Raw genomic sequence first — 19523 nt, 5'->3', positions numbered from 1 at the left:
AAGAAAACAGCAAAAATAAATTAATCATCTCAGACCTGATGTGTTACTGAAGTAGTGCGAACCTCTTGTTTTATCCCATTAGGATGCATCTGTTCAGCAGGAGGATCCCAGCTGTGCTCCTAAGACTAAAGATAGGGAAAGTTATCTGGTGAATCTCCGGATAAATTCCAAAAGGATCAAGTGCACTCTGCAGTGGTCCTTGTTTCTGTTCTAGTAGTAATGACTGTTTTGGTGAAGTATCAACATAAAACCAGTAACAGGGAGACGTGATCTTATGCAAAACCAGATGCTTTTAAGAATCCCATTATTATTTTTGTAGGATTGATCTTGGCCAGTCGGATGAGGAAAACAGAGGGAAAGTAGGGACAAATTTTATTATCTTGAGATTACTGCTTTTCCCTATAGTTAAATAATTCCTTGCTGCTAAGATTGCATCGCTGCACAGACAAGTAGTCTAGCTTCCTGCGCTTGTATAAAGGTGCCGTGACTACAGCTGAATGAAAATGTAGATACAAATACCATGGTAGACATTGAAAGAAGAAAGTATATTTCTGAGTTTTTTGGCTTTGGAAATGCAATATTTTGGCTGATTTGTTTTGTAGAAATCTTATGTGTTTATTTGTGGAGAGCATGAAACAGCAACACTTAATAATAGTTTTATATGAGCTTGAGGCAGCAGGAAAAGGGAACAAATCAGGGTTGATGTTTCTATTTCCTGTAAAGAGCAGACCATCAGAGCAGCTGCACATGAATTGTACTTTAAAACCTGCGTTGTTTGGAATACCAGAACAAAGTAAAATATTTGACTCTATAGATTAGAATATGGCCAAGCTGTTGGAAGTTTGATGATCAACGTAGAGCTTAAATGGTAACGTTAATCATCAAGGCAGTAAACGTGGAAAAGATACTGATTGCAACAGCAATTTTTTTCTCAGTCTCAGACATAGTCTTACATCATATTCTCCAAATGTCACTTTTCCTTTAAAGTGAAGTCTCTTCAGTCCCCAAGGATTTCTTCTGCTTCGCAACACTTTGTAAGCAGAAGTGGTATGCACAGGCACAAAAAACCTCCTTGCAGGAAACACTCCTCATGAACAGCTTACCTTTAAAGAGAAGGGCTTCCTTTCTGTCCTTTTTAGCTCTTCCAACCAGAGTGCCCTTGTGCTATTAGTTGTTCGGTACATATAGTACGCCAGTTTGCTGTCCGACATCCCAGTCTTGCAGAAGTGTTTTAAAAAAAAAAATCACTGGAGTCTGAGATTATATTGAAGTAAGGAATTTATGCTATGACTTAGGAGTAGTGAATGCTACAGAATTTTCCCACAACCCAAATAAATGCCTTTATTAATGTGAGTGACAAATCTAGATACCGTGCTCAACCACATGCTACTATGTACTCTTATTAAAGCTGTTTATTCTTAACGTCACAATTTTAGTCTGTAACCTAAGCATTTCCCTTTGCAGAGGGTTTATTTCAAGGTAAGGATTTAGATACAAAAGTTAACAAGTGTGGGCACGAAGTGGCTACTCTGTACGATATTCTTTTTTGAGCAAATGTGCTGAGTCTCTTATTTTTCCATTAACTTTTCCATACAGATTAAACTAGTGCATAGATTAAGAAATAACGGTAATATAGGTGGCACAGGACAACTGACTGAGAAGGAGTCCTTTTGCTGTTCTGTAGGCAGGTGTCAAGGTTTAACCTTTATCTTTGGTTTGAATTGTCCATTTACAGATACCTGGATATGCAATGCTGTTAGGGGTACTTAGCCTCTTAGCTCTTCCAGTACATCTGTTACTATGCACACTTCGTAATAAATCATGATAAAAATCATCCAGAGACTAGATTAAATATGAGATTTTGGAAAGCAGTGTCCCCTCTTGAAATTAAGTACCACAAAGTCTTGTCATTTTTTCAAAAAGAAAATAAAATTGTTTAAATAAAGAAGCTTTACAGTTGAGGCCTTTCTTAGAATACCAATTATGCTAAATAGCATTGTGTTTGAATTTGTCTCAGTATTACTTTTTTTGACCAAATGACCAAAGTGAAAGGGCATTAAAACCTGATCCAACCAATAAGTTAAGTACTTGCTTAACTTCAAGCTATCGAGTAGTCCCTTTTACTTCAATAAGGATGTTAATGTACTTAAAGTTAAACATGTGCTTAAGTGATTTGAAGGATTAGTGCCTATCTTCATCAAGGTTGTAATGTCTTCAGTTTTGTATACAGGTGCTTCTATTTAGCAGTTACATGTTAAGAATCTTTACATGCAGTTGTCCAACTTACAGACACCGGTGCAATAGAGGAATTCTTACCTGCTGACTTTGTTGAATTTACAATTCAGCATCTTTCTTGCTCCTGCAGTGGATAAAAAGAGTTGGCTGATTTGTACTGGTAGGGAAACTGAAGTATTGCACTTGGTGTCAGGTCCGTTCACCGTTGTCATCAGTTTGCTAAATGCTTTGCGTAGTGTGATGCAACTCGAAATCTCTTTAGAAAAAGGGTAAACCTCGCTGTGGTTCTTCAGTGTTTCCAGGGCAGTGCAACAAAATGCATGACCTTTTTAACATTTCTAGTGTGCCCTGACACGGTATGGAAAGACGAGACTGATTTTGCTGCTGAGAAGCTGAGACACAGATCTACAGCACCCAAATTACAGTCAATCTCTGTTGTAGAATGAGTTCAGCCTCATGTCTAGAGCCATGAGGCAAATTAGTGGCCGAACTAAGGTTAAAGCTGCCATTTCAGATTCTGATCTAGCACCTCAGCCACAACAGCAGCACTGGATTTATTTCCTTTTTGTATTCCTTTTAGCTTTTTTCTCTGTTGCTGTTTGCTTCCTTCTTGTAAATACTGTGGTAAGAAGGAATGTGCCCAGTCATGCTCTGACCTGATTACAAGGATGAAGGAAGTTGGAAATGTGGGCTACATATTCCCATGTATTGTCACTCACTGAAAACCCAAAATAGATTACTAATATTTTTGACTGATGACTAATACTTTGCAGTGATCTCTTGTGTTATCTCCGCTTCATGCTTGAAGAAAACGTGACTGACTGGGTAGGAGACTGACTCATGATTTTGCACAAATGTCATTTCACCCAAATGTCCTTGTTCCTGGTCCTTGTTAAATAAATAGATAACTCAGAAAGCAGCATTAACATAGCCTGTTTTTAAGTTATTAGCAAGGAGCAGAGTAGTAGCTGACTGGTTGCTGCTTGATACTACTTCTATGCCAAATGCTAATAAACATCATCGTTTTAGAGGCTCTGCAAAATTAAGTTGTACAGCTTATAGTTACTGTACCTTTAGCTGATTTGGCAGCTCATCTGCCACTAGAAACTTAAGCATTCATTAGCATTTCATGAGCCTTTAGACAATATCCCTATCTGTCAGTTCAGTTCTTTCACTGACAATAGTGTTAATGATTTAAAATATTCAGCAGTGTAACCAGACAATGTCAGCTAAAACGGAAAATGCTGCATTTGCATTCCTGGTGTGATGCAAAGCCATTTCAACAGACACTGAGCTTAAGGCAGAGAAGCACTTTAATCCTTTATGTGGTGAGTGTTGAGAACTACTATAATAGCCCATGAAGAAAACAAAATATGGAACTTCACAAAACAGCAAGAAATGCTATGTATAGAAGGGGGAATGATCTAAAATATGTCTTAATTTCATAGAGCATCCTTACACTTAATTGTAATGGGAGAGCTTGTAAAACAGTGGTGCATAGAACACATCCAGTGTTCATTCCGATGTCTCCACCCTTTTTTAAAATAAAAATCAATCGTCGTGTATGTCCTTGGGCAGTATGACAGGATGACTTTAAGTAGAATTGTCAAGATTCAGATTGAGAACCAATTAAGTTGTTAGTGCAGCAAAAGTAGTTTTCTTCATCATTCATCCCTCAGAATCATTTAGATATTTGTTTTTAACACAGTGTCACAGTTACTAAAACTGGATCTATGCCTGGATGCATATCAGACATCTAACTTGAAATGCTTGTAGATGTCATAAATCTTCACACCCATAATAACCTAAAATAAAGACTGCTAGATTACCAAGCAAATATGACTACCATAGATGAACCCGGCCACCTATGCCAAAATTCTCTTCTTTAAATGAAAACTAGCAAGGCCATTAAGCATTTCTCCGTTACCTTCCTAGCATGCTTCCGTGCTAATCTAAAGAGCACACATTGCCAGAGCTCAGTTAGGGAAACCTCAGACAGTGCCAGCTATGAAGGGGTGTGTTAGACTACAGCACAAAAGCACGTGCTTGCTGCAGTGGCCACTGAATAGTTGTGTGGAGATGGCTGTCTCTGGCTTGCATGAAAATGTGCGCAGAGTGTATTGTAATGATCTTGTTGTAGAATGAGGAGTGAATGTTGTCTCCACACACACCGGCTCCTTAGCGTTTAGGTGGAACTTGGTGCGGCTGGAGGGAATTTTCTTTGCAGTTTACAGAAATCTGTTCAACTGCTTATCTGAATAGGACGATCAGGGCTGAAACTTAAATTGGTGCAAATGGCAGTGATGTACTATAATGTTGAGCTGTGAGAAAGCAAGAATAAAAATAAGATGGGAGTAGAAAAGTAAACAGACTTTGTATAGGTGTTTTTAGGGTGTTTTTTTTTAACTTTGGGGGTTTTGTCCGGCTCCTTCTTGTGATTAATAAGTTCTTATATAATTCCATAGATCTCTCCACATGGTGGATCTTCTTCCAATGTGAATGGTGTACCTGAATCACTCCATTGCCAGAGTCCCGAAGGTAGGACACCAATAATTACTAACAATCCTTGCAAAAATTTTGTTGTAGGTGGCGGTTGGTTTAGCACTTTTAGATGGTTTCTGATGACACCAAATAATTTTTTGTTCTGAGATACTTGATACCTTGTGTCGACAACCTTACCTTGGAAAAATTGTTATCGCATTTTCTACATCAGAGTAGTAAAGCTAGGAAATAAATTTTGTTCTTTTTTTTGTCAAGTGGTAGCGTTATAGTGGACCCTGCCTTTCAGTAGTCACTATTAGGAATTTGGGTGATTTTGAACATGACCGGCAGAGTATCAGCAGAAATGGTGTTTGTGGCCGGATTGAAAGTGGAGCCCCCCTCAAAACAGCATGTTGCGCTTCATGTAGAACCACTAGCCCATCAACTGGCCTTAGCTAAACTTAACCGTTCATTCCTTATCTTTTTAAAGCAATGTTATTTTAAAAATTGTTTAATTTTAGAGTCAATTTTTTTTTTTTAATTTAAAAATACTGAAAGAAGCACCTATCAATCTCATTTGCATTTTGGATGTTTCGGCAGCAGCTAAGGGAACTTGAAGGAATTCAGCAAATAAAACTTGGTTCTTTTATGTGCACTGTAGGTGAATCTTACTTGCATTTTTGCTTTGAGTATGCAAAAAGATACTTCAAAAAAAGTATTTTGAGTTCAGAAAATATTTAGACTAAGGACTTCTAACTGCATTCATTACTTTTAGAATATGTCCACACAAAAACGTAGTCCTATTTGATTTGTGTGTTAGAAGGTCAAACAACTCTGGTTAGTCTTATCTTGTTCGTTCTTATGTTTGAGATAAAAACAAGGGAATAGGCTGTGAAGAAAATCACTTACTTTTAAGTTTTGTTTTGCATTTGTGACTGTTCTGTATCTGTGGAACCCATTGGGGATATATTACATCCTGCTGACGCTTCTCTTCAGCTTGCGTTGTTGACCTTGCTTTTTTGCAGGTGTGAATGGAAACAAGTGCTCAGGGTCATCTACCATTCTTGAGAAGTATAAAGTGGGGAAGGTGATCGGCGATGGCAATTTTGCTGTTGTAAAGGAGTGCGTAGAACGGTGAGCAAGGAAACTGTTCACTACTGCTATTTATTTTACTGGGTAAAGCCTTCTGCATTAGCATAATTTCATATAAAATGTGATGAGATGAAAGCAAAGAGCAGATGCAAAAATATGCCTACACTTCAGCAGAACTAGGCATAGCAAAGCACACAGACCTTCCTATGTATTATTCCAGCAAAGAGATATGAGAGCAGCAGAGGGACGTGGCTTTTTATCCCAAAAACTAAAGGAGGTGTCACCTTCTAATGGAGAGGTTTTTAGGGATACCCCACAGGATCTTCAGGAAATCCCCTCACACAACAGACTTGTGGATAGCAGGAAATTTATGTGACATCTAAACAGTCTTTGAGAGGCCTCCCTTCTGCCTCAGCAATTGTGCTGCTATAGTATCCCTACTGCTTAAATGATTTTTCACAGCTTTCAGTATGCTCTGGGCAAAGTATTCTTAAAGGTGTTCACCTGGTGGCTATTAGTCTGTGCTGACGACTCCCTTGTGCTTGTTTCTTCCGTGAGGTAGTGCGGTGAGTAGCCAGAGACTTTTCAAATCAGCCGTTCAATATTCCAGACTCTGAACTATGTGCCTGATGGGGTAGATGGAATACCTTTACAGACCTGTGTTGTGTTACTGTTCTTCCTCTGCAAGCTGTGTGTCACACTGTGCTGCTAGTTAGTGCAAACATAACAGATGATTTGACTGTCACTTTCTCAGTGTATTTTTTAGAACCACCTTCTGCTGTCTTCATCAATCTGAGAGTTATGTCAGTTTCTTAAATATTATGAGGAATCTCCAACTTGTACGCAAATACTGGGTAAATTCAGTAAATGTGATGTGAATATGTTACAATTAGTACTCAAAAAAAGTTCCTGTTGCATGTGCAGGTTTAAGATAATGCTTGTCATCAGTGTCAGCATCTAGACTCCAAGGTCTTGATTACCTTTTTTTCTTCTTGAACAGTTTCTACCAAGAAACTCTGGTTCCTGACAAGCATTACCACAGCAGCGTGTAACCATGTCCGTACTGCTTTGAATGCTGCAGGTCTGTTACAAAAAACTGTGAAAAGGCAGTATAGCCAGCTGATTTGCAACTGGATTTCTGTCCATATCATTTTACAAGAAGCTACACATAAGAGGCTTGAGTGAAACTGGAGAGAAGAGAAGAATATTTTGGTTGGAAGGGACATACAACAATCATCTAGTCCAACTGCCTGACCACTTTAGGGGTGACCAAAAGTTAAAGCATGTTACTAAGGGCATTGTCCAAAGGCCTCTTCAACAGTGACAGACTTGGGGCATTGACCACCTCTCTAGGAAGCCTGTTCCAGTGTTTGACCAGTAAAGAAGTGCCTCCTAATGTCCAGTGTAAACCTCCCCCAGCACAGCTTTGAACCATTCCCACATGTCCTGTCACTGGATCCCAAGGACAGATCAGCACCTCCCTCTCCACTTCCCCTCCTCAGGAAGCTGTAGAGAGCAAAGAGGTCGCCCCTCAGCCTCCTTTTCTCCAAACTAGACAAGCCCAAAGTCCTCAGCCGCTCCTCGTAGGGCATTCCTTCCAGTCCATTCACCAGCTTTGTTGCCCTCCTCTGGACACCTTCAAGGACCTTAACATCCTTCTTGAATTGTGGGGCCCAGAACTGCACGCTGTACTCTATGGTGAGGTGGCACCAACACTGAATGCAAGTGGGATAATCACCTCTCTTGACTGGCTGGTTATACTGTGTTTGATGCACCCCGGGATGGGCTTTGCCCTCTTGGCTGCCAGGGCCATGTTGAGCCTGCTGTCGACCAGCACCCCCAGATCCCTTTCTGCAGGGCTGCTCTTCAGCCACTCGTCTCGCATTCTGTACTTGTCCCTGGCATTACTCTGTCCTAGGTAAAGAATCTGGCATTTTGACTTGTTATATTTCATCCCATTAATCATAGCCCAATGCTCCAATCTGTCTAGATCCCTCTGCAAGGCATCTTGCCCCTCAAGAGAGTCAGTAGCACCTCCCAGGTTGGTATCATCAGCAAACTTGCTAATGGTGCATTCAACTCCTGCATATAAATTGTTGATAAATACATTGAACAGGCATGGTCCTGGAATTGAACTGTGAGGAACACCCTGGTGACCAGTCGCCAGGCAGATGTAGCCCCATTTGCTACAACCCTTTGAATCCTGCCCTTCAGCCAGTTCTTCACACAGCACACTGTGAACCCACTCGCCCACAGCTGGACAACTTGTGCAGAGGATGCTGTGAGGAACAGTATCAAAAGCCTTACTAAAATCCAGAAAAACTACATCCACAGTCTTCCCTTCATCCACGAGGTAGATACCTTATCATAGAAGGATATTGAATTGGTTGAACAGGACTTCCCCTTTGTGAACCAATGTTGACTGTGCCTGATGGTAGCATTGTTCCTTTAAACGCCTTTCAATAGTACTCAGTGTAATCTTCTCCATAATTTTACCAGGAATTGAAGTGAGACTAACAGGTCTGTAGTTCCCTGGGTCTTCCCTCACACCCTTTTTGTAAACTGAAATAACATTGGCTAGCTTGCAGTCCAGCCTCCCAAGACCTTTGGTAGATGATCAAGAGGGGTCCTGCCATGACATCTGCTAGCTCCTTCGGTACCCCGGGGTGAATCTCATCAGGCCGCATGGACTTGTGATCAGTCAGCTGATACAGCTGGTCCCTTACAGTTTCAGTGTCCACAAATGGAATGTCATTGTTCCCACACTCATAGTCCTACAACTCAGGGGACTGGGCAACCCAAGGTCTATCACTATTATTAAAGACTGAAGCAAAAAACCCATTGAATACCTCCACTTTTTCTTCATCCCTATTTGTCAGATTACCATCTTCAAGAAGTATCAATCCCTTTAGACCTCCTTTTGCTATTAACATACTTAAAAAAGCCCTTCTTGTTATCTGAAACAATACAGGCCAGTTTCAACTCTAGTTGAGTTTTGTCCTTTCATGTCTTCTCCCTGCATATATGAAACACAGCTCTGTAATCTTTCTGCAAAGCCTGACCTTGCTTACAGAGACCATACCAATTTCTTTTTCCTTTTGAGCTCCATGAGGAGTTCCCTGTTCAGCCAAACTGGTCTTCCGCCCTGCGTGCTTGACTTATGAAACAGTGGGATTGCCTGCTCCTGTGCTTCTAAAAGGTGATTCTTAAAGACTGACCAGCAACTGGGGACTCCTAAGCCCTGAAAAGCAGATTCACAGCATATTCTGCTAATTAGCTTCCTCAATAGCTTAAAGTTTGCTTTCTTGAAATCCAGGGTAGCAACTCTGCTGTCCTTTTCTCTCACTACACCAAAAATTTTAAACTCCACCATTTCATGACCACTGTGGCCAAGACAGCCACCTGCCATCACATCCTCCATGAGTCCTAGCAAGTCTAAGAGGGCACCTTTCCTAGCTGGCTCACTGAGTACCCACGACAAGAAGTTCTCCCCTACAAACGTCAAGATTACCAAGACCTGCTCCTCACAGCAGTCTGATGTTCCCGGTTTATGTCTGGGAAGTTGAAATCTCCCATAAGGACAAGGGCTACTGGTCCAGAAATTTCTTCCAATTGCCTATAGAATAACTTATCAGTGCCTACGTCCTGGCTGGGTGATCAGTAGTCGATACCCACTACAACATCTCTTTTGTTTTCCATCCTCCTAATTCTCACCCAGAGGCTCTCAACCACATCATCACTAACCGTAAGGGCTGTACGGTCAAACCTCTCCTTTACGTATAGTGTGACACCTCCACCTCACCTGCCCTGCCTATCCCTCCTGAACGACCTGTAGCCCTCCATCCCAACACTCCAACCGTGGGACTCAATCACCAAGTCTCACTAATACCAATGATATTGTAGGTCTGGGAGCTGACCAACACTTCCCCTTCACCCTGTTTGTTTCTCATAGTGCGTGGGTTGGTGTACAAGCATTTTAAATACGTTCCTGAGCCCTCTGTGTTCCCAGGAGCAGTGTAAATGTTCCCATTAGCGCTGCTACCCTCTGACAATGTCATGCCAACCCTTGGCTTATCTGCTGCAATCCTGTTGTTATCCCCTTCCCCAGTGATTATAGTTTAAAGCTCTCTGGATCTGCACCACCAGTTTATGGCCAAAGATGCCTTTTCCTCATTGGGACAGGTGGATCCCATCAGGCCTTGTCTCTTAAAGGCTCTTCCATGGCTTAAAAACCCAAAGTTTTGGCGCAGGCACCAAATGGATGATGCTTCGCAGTGTTTTTCCATGAAAACTGGCCACACATCCTTTGTTACCTATGGAGTCAACAATATTCATGAAACATGACAGGTTAAAAGCATAAGATAACATAATTTATTATTTTCAGGAATATCGAACTGTGCATTTTGGATATCACGTAAGTTCCACTGAAAACGGGAAAAGGGCTGCTAAAGTCACTTGGGTTTCAAAACGTCATCTGTGCTTTTTTGAATGAGGGGACTGGACTAGAAAAACAACCTTCCAATTATTTAAAAGAAAAAAAGGAAGGAAAATTAAACTTGTATGCGATCCAATCTTTATATTTAGTGAAGTATTATTAAATGATTTTATATAAAATAAATATACAACAATAGTTGCTAATAATAACAGTGAGAGGGGAAATGCCAACTATAAATGCTTGTCTTTTAATTCCTATTAATTGTTATACTTAATTTCTAATAGCGTTGTCCTTAGAAGCCTTAGTTGTGGAGCCAGGATCCTATTATACCAGCTGTTCTACAAAAAGAATAAGGTGGTCTCTTTTGTAAAGGGTGCCTTTATGTCTGGCTATAAAGACATGAGTCAACAGATGGATGCTGACAGCTAGACAGAGGAGTACCAGAAACCCGTCAGGCAATACTGGTGTATGACAGGCACCGGGATTAGCACACACATTCTGTGGATGATAGCCAAGGCTTTTCCTTAGGTGCTATAAGTAAAGGATATTTGCAAGAGCGATTTGAAGTTGGTCGATGAACTGGCTTTGTAAATGTTAACTCCTCTTTCTACATAGCGTAAGTGTTGAAGGCTCACTAAGTGGGTTTCGCTGCTCAGTTGTTTGCAGGCTTTCCGATAATGCACTTAAATTAGTATAATGCATAAATTGTGATTCTGAATTACACGCTGTGTTCACAGTAGATTTTACATCAGGTCTATAATATAAGAGGATGGTATTTCACAGATACCATTTTGATAACACTTCTATCTAAAGAGCAGATCAGGTTGTAACTATGACAACCTCTCAGATACAGTTGCACTTCCAGAGCAGAGATTCTCTGCTGCATTTTTTCATTAATGGATAAATTGAATGTGTGACATTAATTCAGTTCCTTTTTTTTTTTGTAAGGTCCTAATGTTGACTAGTTGTATCTAATGCCAAAAGTATAGTGAAAATTAACCGGGAAGCTTAAAAACATGGCTGACTTGCTTTTGTAACTGCCTGCAGTGTTTTTTATCATACATGCTAGTGGTGTTCTGATGCACACTGGACTCTGTAGGTACTGACACAACACAAAATAGTAGCGGGGGGGTTTTATGGCATTTTCTTGTAATTTTTAATTCATCATTAATAGAAGTAGTAACATCTTCTTTGTTTTAAAAAAAAAAAAGAAAAAAGATACTTCATTTGTGTGCTTTTTTCTCTCATTTTCTCCACTTCTGGAGAAATGGAGAAGATTCTTATTGCTTAGAGGGATGAAAGGCAAACAAGAACTCCTTTCCGTGAGAGTATTTACAGAAAATAGTAATCCTTTTTATTTTGTATATCACCACCCACTTAAATGTCATGGGACTTTTTATGACTGCTATAGAATTCCATAGAATACTTAAAAAAATAAAGAGAATGAAATCCAAAGGTCAAAATTAGTGCCTAATAAATTCTGCTGGATTTTAGACTAGTCTGTAATGAACTATGGTGTTTTAGCTCTGCTGAATCCTATTGAATTGTTCCACTAGGGTATCAATCTTTCTTCTGCTCACTTACACATAAATGTGTACAATTTTATCTTTAAAGCCTATCAGTTGAACAAAGCTAAGTGGAAGGCTCAAGACAATTTTGTGCGTTGCATTAAAGAAGTGACGGAGAGTTATGCCAGGTCACAAAAGAATGAATTGCGGCTGGAGCCTGCGATTAATACCCCAAGTGAGCTAGGTAGCGGTAGTCAGGGAAACAGCAGGCGCAAATGCTGCTGTGAAAACAAAAACAAAATCAAGTCCGTTCTGTGAATTTTCTGTCAGCACCCTTCATTGGGCAAGGCACTCTGTTACAATAATGTATGTTCTTATGGATAATGCCACAATTTGTTGACCGGTTTCTAATTCATGGTTCTCATATTTTTCTTGCTAGATCCACGGGAAAGGAGTTTGCACTGAAGATTATAGACAAGGCTAAATGCTGTGGAAAGGTAGCGTACAACAATTTGCATGTGTAAGAAAAATAGCAGAACCAGCGCTAGCAGCTGCTCATTAGTCACAAATGGTGGGTGTGTTTGGGTTTTCTGACTATTTTCAGAATATCTGTTTAACAGGATGGTAACATACCCAAGATGCGAATAAGAAAAGTAGTGAGTGTTAGTCTAGTAGATAATAGAGTTAAAAAAACCCTCCAAATTGTCATCTATTTTATTGGACTAACAAAGAAAATGCTAATGTGCCTCTAAAATATATTAGAAAGACTTTGATCTGTAAAATATGAGAGAGGAAATTTGCAGCTATATGTGTATTTATATAATTCCCATCGCTCTCTGCCTCTTATTTTTATCCTTTTTTATGCTCCTTTTATACGCAGAACATGGATTTGGAAAGACATTTTCAGAACCATTTCTTTCTGCTTATGTAGTTCGCCATCCTGTATAACAAAGATCTCTTAACAAAAGAGTTCATTAAACTTTCTCTCTAATTCAAGCCCCAAAAATGAAAGTCCAGAATCGTTTCTCCAGCCGAACAGCATGTTACATAATTGGAGAAAATATCTGAGAGTATCAGACCTCTTCTTCACCTTCCTCCGAAGTACAGAGATTTTAAAACAGGAAGAAAAAAAAAACCCAGCCCAAAAACCCCAAAGAAAAAAACCCCCAAGAATGTAGACTAAGTGTTGGAATAGATAACAAGAAATAAAATACTTTTATTTTCACTGCTTTGCGATACCTTAAAAACAAAGTGCTCTTGAGGAACTTCTGAATCAAGTGGACCGTAGTTTAGTGTTAGCTAAAAGAACACTGAGGGCACAGTATTAATTAGCAACCAAATTCCGGATTAAAGTCTCTTTGAGAGTAGAAACATACCATTCTCTCAAGGACGACTCAAAAGATGGACTTTTTGATGCAAACACATTTTTAATGTAAATGGTTGTACCGAAATGATTTGAGAGAGAACTTTGCAACCAAGTCCGGGTTTTAATTCAAAGGAATTGTTTTTTTCAGTTACATAGAATAACTGCTCTGAAGTGTAATTTGGAGCTCTAAATGCTGAATGTGGCCTCATAGGAAGCTGTACCAAGTCCGTATGACATACTTTGTACGATAAGGAGCTGCGTATTACTGTACACTAATGCATTACCTGCTGTGATGACTTGCTTTAAGTAGAGGCCCTCAAATAGAAATGTTTCACCTATGCAGATTTTAAATTGCGTATTAGGTGCTAGGGGATAAGAGTTCCCATCTCCCCATCACTTCATCTCATATTCTCTAGGTTTATTTAAGGGAAAACTTAGAAAGGAATCTTAAAAATTTATAACCACAAGAAAAAGTGCTAGAATTGCCTTTTTGAGATTAAAATGTTGCCATTTCTTTGGCTGCAGGAAGGGTGACCCAATATGTTTCACTGCAAAAGAAAACTTTTGGGTGATGTGTACAGCTTGCAACTTGAGATGTTTTTCATTACTTGTCTGACTCAGCCACTTCGGTATCATAAACTGGAATGGTCTAGAGATAGATCATTTTATACAGCAGCATTTAGACGTGTTTTCTGCTAATCGTTCTCACTGCTTTAAAACAAAAAAAATTATAAAAATCAAACCCCTGGAATGCATACTTCCCTGTTTTGAAAGGCCCTGTGTCTGTATAGCTACATAGGGATGTATGTGTGTGTACAAGCCAAGGACTGGTGTTGGGAAGATGTTTATACCCTTCAGGGCAGCGGCAGAACTGCCCAGGAAGAATTCCAACCAAGAAAAGAATTAAATTTTGCTAGAGCTTACTCCTTCCTCACTTCATTTCACATGCCAACGTAAGCCCTACCTTAAAAACACCCATCTGGCCCAAACATGCATGACTTGTATGTTGCTCACTGCCCTCTAGCAGTTTATCTTGGACGTCCTACAACTTGAATCGAATTGACTAGTGTATTTCCCACAAGCAGCTTAAATGTTAATTATACAATAATTTCTCTGTAAATAAATCATATTAATGTAGACTGAAACCTATATTGCACTATTCAGGAGAATGTTGTAACAAGTTTGAGAATTATTATTTTTTTGCATGATAAAATATAGCAAAAACAGCGGTGTGGTTGAAAATAACTCCATGTTAGCGTTTTGAGGACAGGTGTTATAACTAGCTCAAAAACATTTTGGAGCCTTTTTAAAAAAAATGTTATTATTGTTAATTTTAAATAAACATTACTCGTGACTGAGCTTTATTTAAAGCAATAAACAATTTAGTCAAGTGAAACAAAGCAAGCACAGGTAAAGCTATTGTGCCTTAGTCGTAATTAATGGCTGTAATAAATTTAGTATGTTATCTGTTCTTTAGGTAGAAAAAGCTATAAGTTTTTGCTTGGACTCTTAATGCTAGTTTTGAATTTACAGGCTTCCATCCATAAGGCTTAGTATGCTGTGGCTGTTCACTTCTGTCTGTTGATGAGATTCAGCATTGTGTTTAACAAAATTGCTTCATGTTTGTTTGTGTTTTTTCCTCCAGAGCACTTTGCTTGGAGCAGACATGTGTTTGTTCAGAATGACAATTGATGCTCTTTCAAACTGAATTTCAAAGGTGTGACTGTTTAACCCGTATATGCCGCACCACACTCTCACGACGTGAGATGCACACATGGCATGTGGTTTCTGAGTTACACAGCCACATAAAGCTTTGGCAAAAGCACAGTGCATCTGTAAATAACCCTGGAAATAGAAGGTGAAGTCGTGTAAGGTCTTCAGTCACTGCCTATGCACAGTGGATCACAAATCACTAGAGTACTTCTACTGCTCTGCTCACAAATGCATGAAGTGCATGCTACTAATCAGTACATTAAACATGAATAAGTTCCAAGTCCAGCGACATGATCTGTTATCTGTCAAAGTGTAAGGAAACTAGTGTTTCGTGCAAGCATTGTTACTTATTTTGCAGTGAACCTAAATACAGTGTCTGTATTCCAGTATTTATAAAGGAAAATGCAAATCATTCTTCACATGAAAGGGGCGTGTAATTTTCTTCGCTCTCCAGTGTTAACCAAGTGCTAAGATGTTCTAGAAGACGAAACATTCTGAAACTAATTTGTTCTTGAAACACATTACTTCCTCAGAAGCATAAGGACGGGTAAATTAAACTCAATCTGTGCGCTATTGAGCTGTTGGAGACATAATGACTTAACTGAGCTTTTACATATTTTGCAGATTGTAAATCTGAACATACATAGAAAATGAACGGAAATCCATAACCAAAGCAGTTATAATACTTTTTCCTGTATATAATCCACAACTTTAAAAAAAATAAAGTCCTTGAAAATAAATCCTAGGTAATCTGTCCTTGAGTAACCTACGCTAAATGAGAAGTGAAGGCTGGAGAGGATCAAGAACATGTTAACTATTGCTGAGGGGTGGCAGGTTACAGTGGTCCAGCTTGGGGGCAGGGGGGTTCTGAATTTAATTTCACCTCATAATACCCACATAAGAATATAATCTGCGCTTCCTGAATTGCTGTCATGTTCTGGGGTCTTTTTTCAGAGATATCCCATTGGTTATGTGTGTGAAATATGGTATTTTAAATTAAATTGCATCAGTGATGAAGTACAGTTAGGCTAAAATACAAGTTGAAATCCAGAATCCGTCAATAACCCTCTACTGTATAAATTAAATAGCAGAAAGGGTGCGAAGTGATCAGTGGTCAGCCGATCAAAGGAAAAGTGAATCAGCAATTTCATGTCTGTTCAGATAAACTTCCCTCCTCTTTTCTGAACAGGAACACCTGATTGAAAATGAAGTGTCTATTCTGCGTCAAGTGAAGCATCCAAATATCATTATGCTTATAGAGGAAATGGACACCCCAACAGAACTCTTTCTGGTGATGGAGCTGGTCAAGGTAAGACTAAGGAGCCTTTTTTTTTTTTTTAATTATCTGTGTTGGTGTGAAATCTAGGAACATTAAGATTTTGGGAGACATAATCAGATAAGATCTCAGTGGCAATCTGCATTTTTAATCATGCATATACTCTTGCCAGTTACACTAATGGAATTTATGTCTCTTCAGTCGTAATTAGACTATTTACACCGTTTTGAGGTAATTTTGCAATGTGGATAGTGTTTTTTACATCATGTTTTCAATATGCAGGGGTAATAGTGAACACCTGCATTTATTTCACTAATATCTTTGTTTAATAATTTGCTTTAAAGAAACAAACTCTCTTTATCTTAGTAGACAATAAATCCAATGGATAGTTTAAGCATACTTGATTATGGTCCAGCAAAATTAAAACTCAAAAAATCTCACCTGTTTTGCTTATTTAAAATGTTTGATATAAATCAAACATTCACTCACCTTATTTCCAGTTCACCAGAAAATCGATGCTGCTTTTATTCATGTACAGAGAAAACAAAAATCTTCATTTTGCTGTCACCTTGTGAACCAAATACACCAGCTGCATCAAGTTTTAGTCATGCACTCTCTTGTCTGTGTTCTGTACATACACAGCAACACTGCACATCAGCTTGATTGGCATGTCAAATACAAGTGATATATATCATTATCATCACTTTTTATTGCTGTCCGAAATGTTAGATTCAGGTGTCCCCTCTAGAATGGCTGCCAGCCTAGGAAAACTCTAAAGAAAGTCTGTAGTTGTTCATTTCATAATTTCTGTAACCTACAGTCCCATTTCTGTTCTTTCTAGAAGTTATTTTTTACATAGTAGAGGCTTTTTTGGTTTTAAGACAGTATTTTTTTTTAATATTTTAATACACCACCATCGTGGCCTGTATTTCCTGAATTGCTGCTCCTCTTTCACGTGTATTGAAATGCCTGGAATGCCACGCACAGCTCAGACAGATCACTCCTACGGATGTATCCAGGGTAACCATCATAGGGACACCCCCGTAAATTTGTTGCAATGACTGGAAGTGCTGCATCAGTAACTCGCTGACGTGTTGTTATGTATTCCAAGAGGAACAGGGCATCAATAATCAGAGACCGCACAACTGGCACATTCAGAAATCACCTGTAGGTTCTGCACTTTGGTCTATCATAGAATGATGTAGGTTGGAAAAGATCATGCTTATGCTGTTTGTCCTCTTCAGCTACTTTTATTTGATGTTTCTGCAATATCTACAGAAATTCCAATTTCGGGTCATTACAGTTGCTGAATATTTGTTAGGTCAGGCTTTTTATTATTGGTCTAATTTATATTACCTTAGGCTTTACTCAAAATCAGGACTGGTTTTTGCTACGTAAAGGTATTTTATTGACAAGGTGAAGAAAAGGGAAACTGTATGCCTGTAGGTAATCTGTGATCAAAGGTAGGAAGATGAGTAGAATGAAATCAAGACAGAGAACAGCTGTGATTTGCCCAAATTCAGACACCAGAAGCCTGGAGTACAGTTGAGAATTTAATGGAGGTGACCCAAGTCTCAGTCTAGTATCTTGGTGACAAGATGATCTTTCCGCAAAATATTTTTTTTTTACTGCTCAACAGGCGTTTGAGCATGCCTTTTGTAAAGGAAGATTTTACGTGGCTTTTTTATGCAGTATCATCATCTTAATTATCTTTCATATAGTGATCTATTTTATCTTTCCGTTACTTAGGGAGGAGATCTATTTGATGCTATCACTTCTTCTACAAAATACACAGAGCGAGATGGGAGTGCAATGGTCTACAATCTAGCCAGTGCACTCAAATACCTTCATGGTCTCAACATTGTGCACAGAGACATCAAGCCAGAAAATCTCCTGGTACGTCCCATTTATTTTCTAATATTTTCTCTTACTTTGTTCTCATTAATGCAAATGCTTGTACATAAATGTCAAGGAGCTGAGCAGAGAACAGCAGGAATATTAATTTAGGATAAGTATGTATGAAATAAATCTTCTGCCATGAGATAGCAATCACCATAACCCAAATGAGCTCTGCTCAAACCTGTCCTTAGACCTCTCTTTATTTACATTTTGATTGGCTGCTGCTTGGATAAGCAGGAGTATTGTCTTACAAACGATGAATTTTAAAGCTATGTCAATGAATTATGTATTATAGTTTGCAAGTGGGAGAAAAGGTGGGCTGAGTGCCATTTCTTTCAACGATCATATGGTTATCTCAAGCAATTCTGTATTTTTTTTTCTTTCACTGTCATAGCAGGAACATCTTTCTGGTGATTTACCAGTGTTCCAGCCATGAATTAACTCTGTACATACATTTATTTTGTCCTGGGGGGACTGACTACTTTTGTTTTCAGCAGAGACATAAAATAACTGTGTTGGCAAGAATTACCATGAATCAGGCTGCTTTGGGAAGTGCTTAGACGACAGTTCACAGGATGGGTTGGCGTGTGCTACCTTGCTTATACACAGAGGTTATACTTACGTATTACATATTTGGTATTAGGTATTACGTATTGTGGACTGAACAAACAGGGCCATAATCTCCCCTGCTTTGAGCCATCAGGAATGCTAGTAGCTTTCATCGACACTTGGTAGGCATTTCTTAAAGCCTTCTCTGGTGTTTGTCCATCCTGTTTAATGAGGTTGCATCTAGAGTAGGAGTCATGGCTTATCCCAGACCGGATTGTGAACTATTACAAGGACAGGGCTGTAAATTGAAAATACTTCCCAATTAATAGTCAATTCTTTCCCAACTAATTCCACTGGCAGTGTTTAGCAATTTAAATAAGCCCTCAAATAAATCAGATTGTTTAGCAAAAGGAAGGGAGGGGGTGCTTCTCCTGGAAAATGTAGTCACAGCAACATGGCACTTATGAGAAAGAAAATGAAGGTGGAAGTCTCACTTATTATCAGTGCATCTTCAAACCCAGCCAGTCCAAAGAAATTTTAAGCTCTAGTTAGTGATTGAATAGGTTATAAATAGGCACAAATGTCCTTTCTGCCTAGAAAGCCCAAAGAGATTACTCAACAGACGCAAATCTTATTCACTGTGATTGACAGTGGCAGAATGTTAAGATGACACACTGGTATTGAATGTAAACGCAAATAATTCTCATCAATTGCTACCTATAATTGCAAGTTAGTTCTTTTGCACAGGGTCATGCAGCTGTCTGAATTACATTCTCTTTACTAGTCATGGATTTAAAAATACAAGCTCTAAGAGTAACAGCAGATAGGAAGGTGTTATATCAAGAAGAATGTGTTTCCATTAGTTATGTGAATTACACAGGGGAATGGAGGAAGGTACTGCGGCCTTAGCAGTATTCAGTTGTTTGAGGAAACTAAATAAATTCAGCTATTCTGGAGATTCTGGAGCCC

General features: G+C 39.1%; 1 protein-coding gene across 5 annotated transcripts in view; it reads left to right on the top strand.

Annotated features, from left to right (window-relative positions):
• The window catches only part of DCLK2 (doublecortin like kinase 2), an 85702-nt gene that overhangs the window by 52494 nt on the left and 13685 nt on the right, over positions 1 to 19523 (top strand). For all 5 annotated transcript variants that reach the window (XR_010071201.1, XR_010071200.1, XR_010071199.1 and 2 more), the window contains 5 exons: positions 4701 to 4773; positions 5742 to 5850; positions 12191 to 12248; positions 16020 to 16139; positions 17856 to 18002. Coding sequence is in view for 2 of the 5 variants with exons in the window: in XM_063335760.1 (XP_063191830.1) it covers positions 4701 to 4773; positions 5742 to 5850; positions 12191 to 12248; positions 16020 to 16139; positions 17856 to 18002 (507 nt within the window). In the remaining 3 variants the exon portion in view is untranslated. The remainder of the gene's footprint in view (positions 1 to 4700; positions 4774 to 5741; positions 5851 to 12190; positions 12249 to 16019; positions 16140 to 17855; positions 18003 to 19523) is intronic.

This window comes from Chroicocephalus ridibundus, chromosome 5, assembly GCF_963924245.1.
Source record: "Chroicocephalus ridibundus chromosome 5, bChrRid1.1, whole genome shotgun sequence".
Lineage (NCBI taxonomy): Eukaryota > Metazoa > Chordata > Aves > Charadriiformes > Laridae > Chroicocephalus > Chroicocephalus ridibundus.
This window is presented reverse-complemented; position numbering and strand designations above follow the sequence as displayed.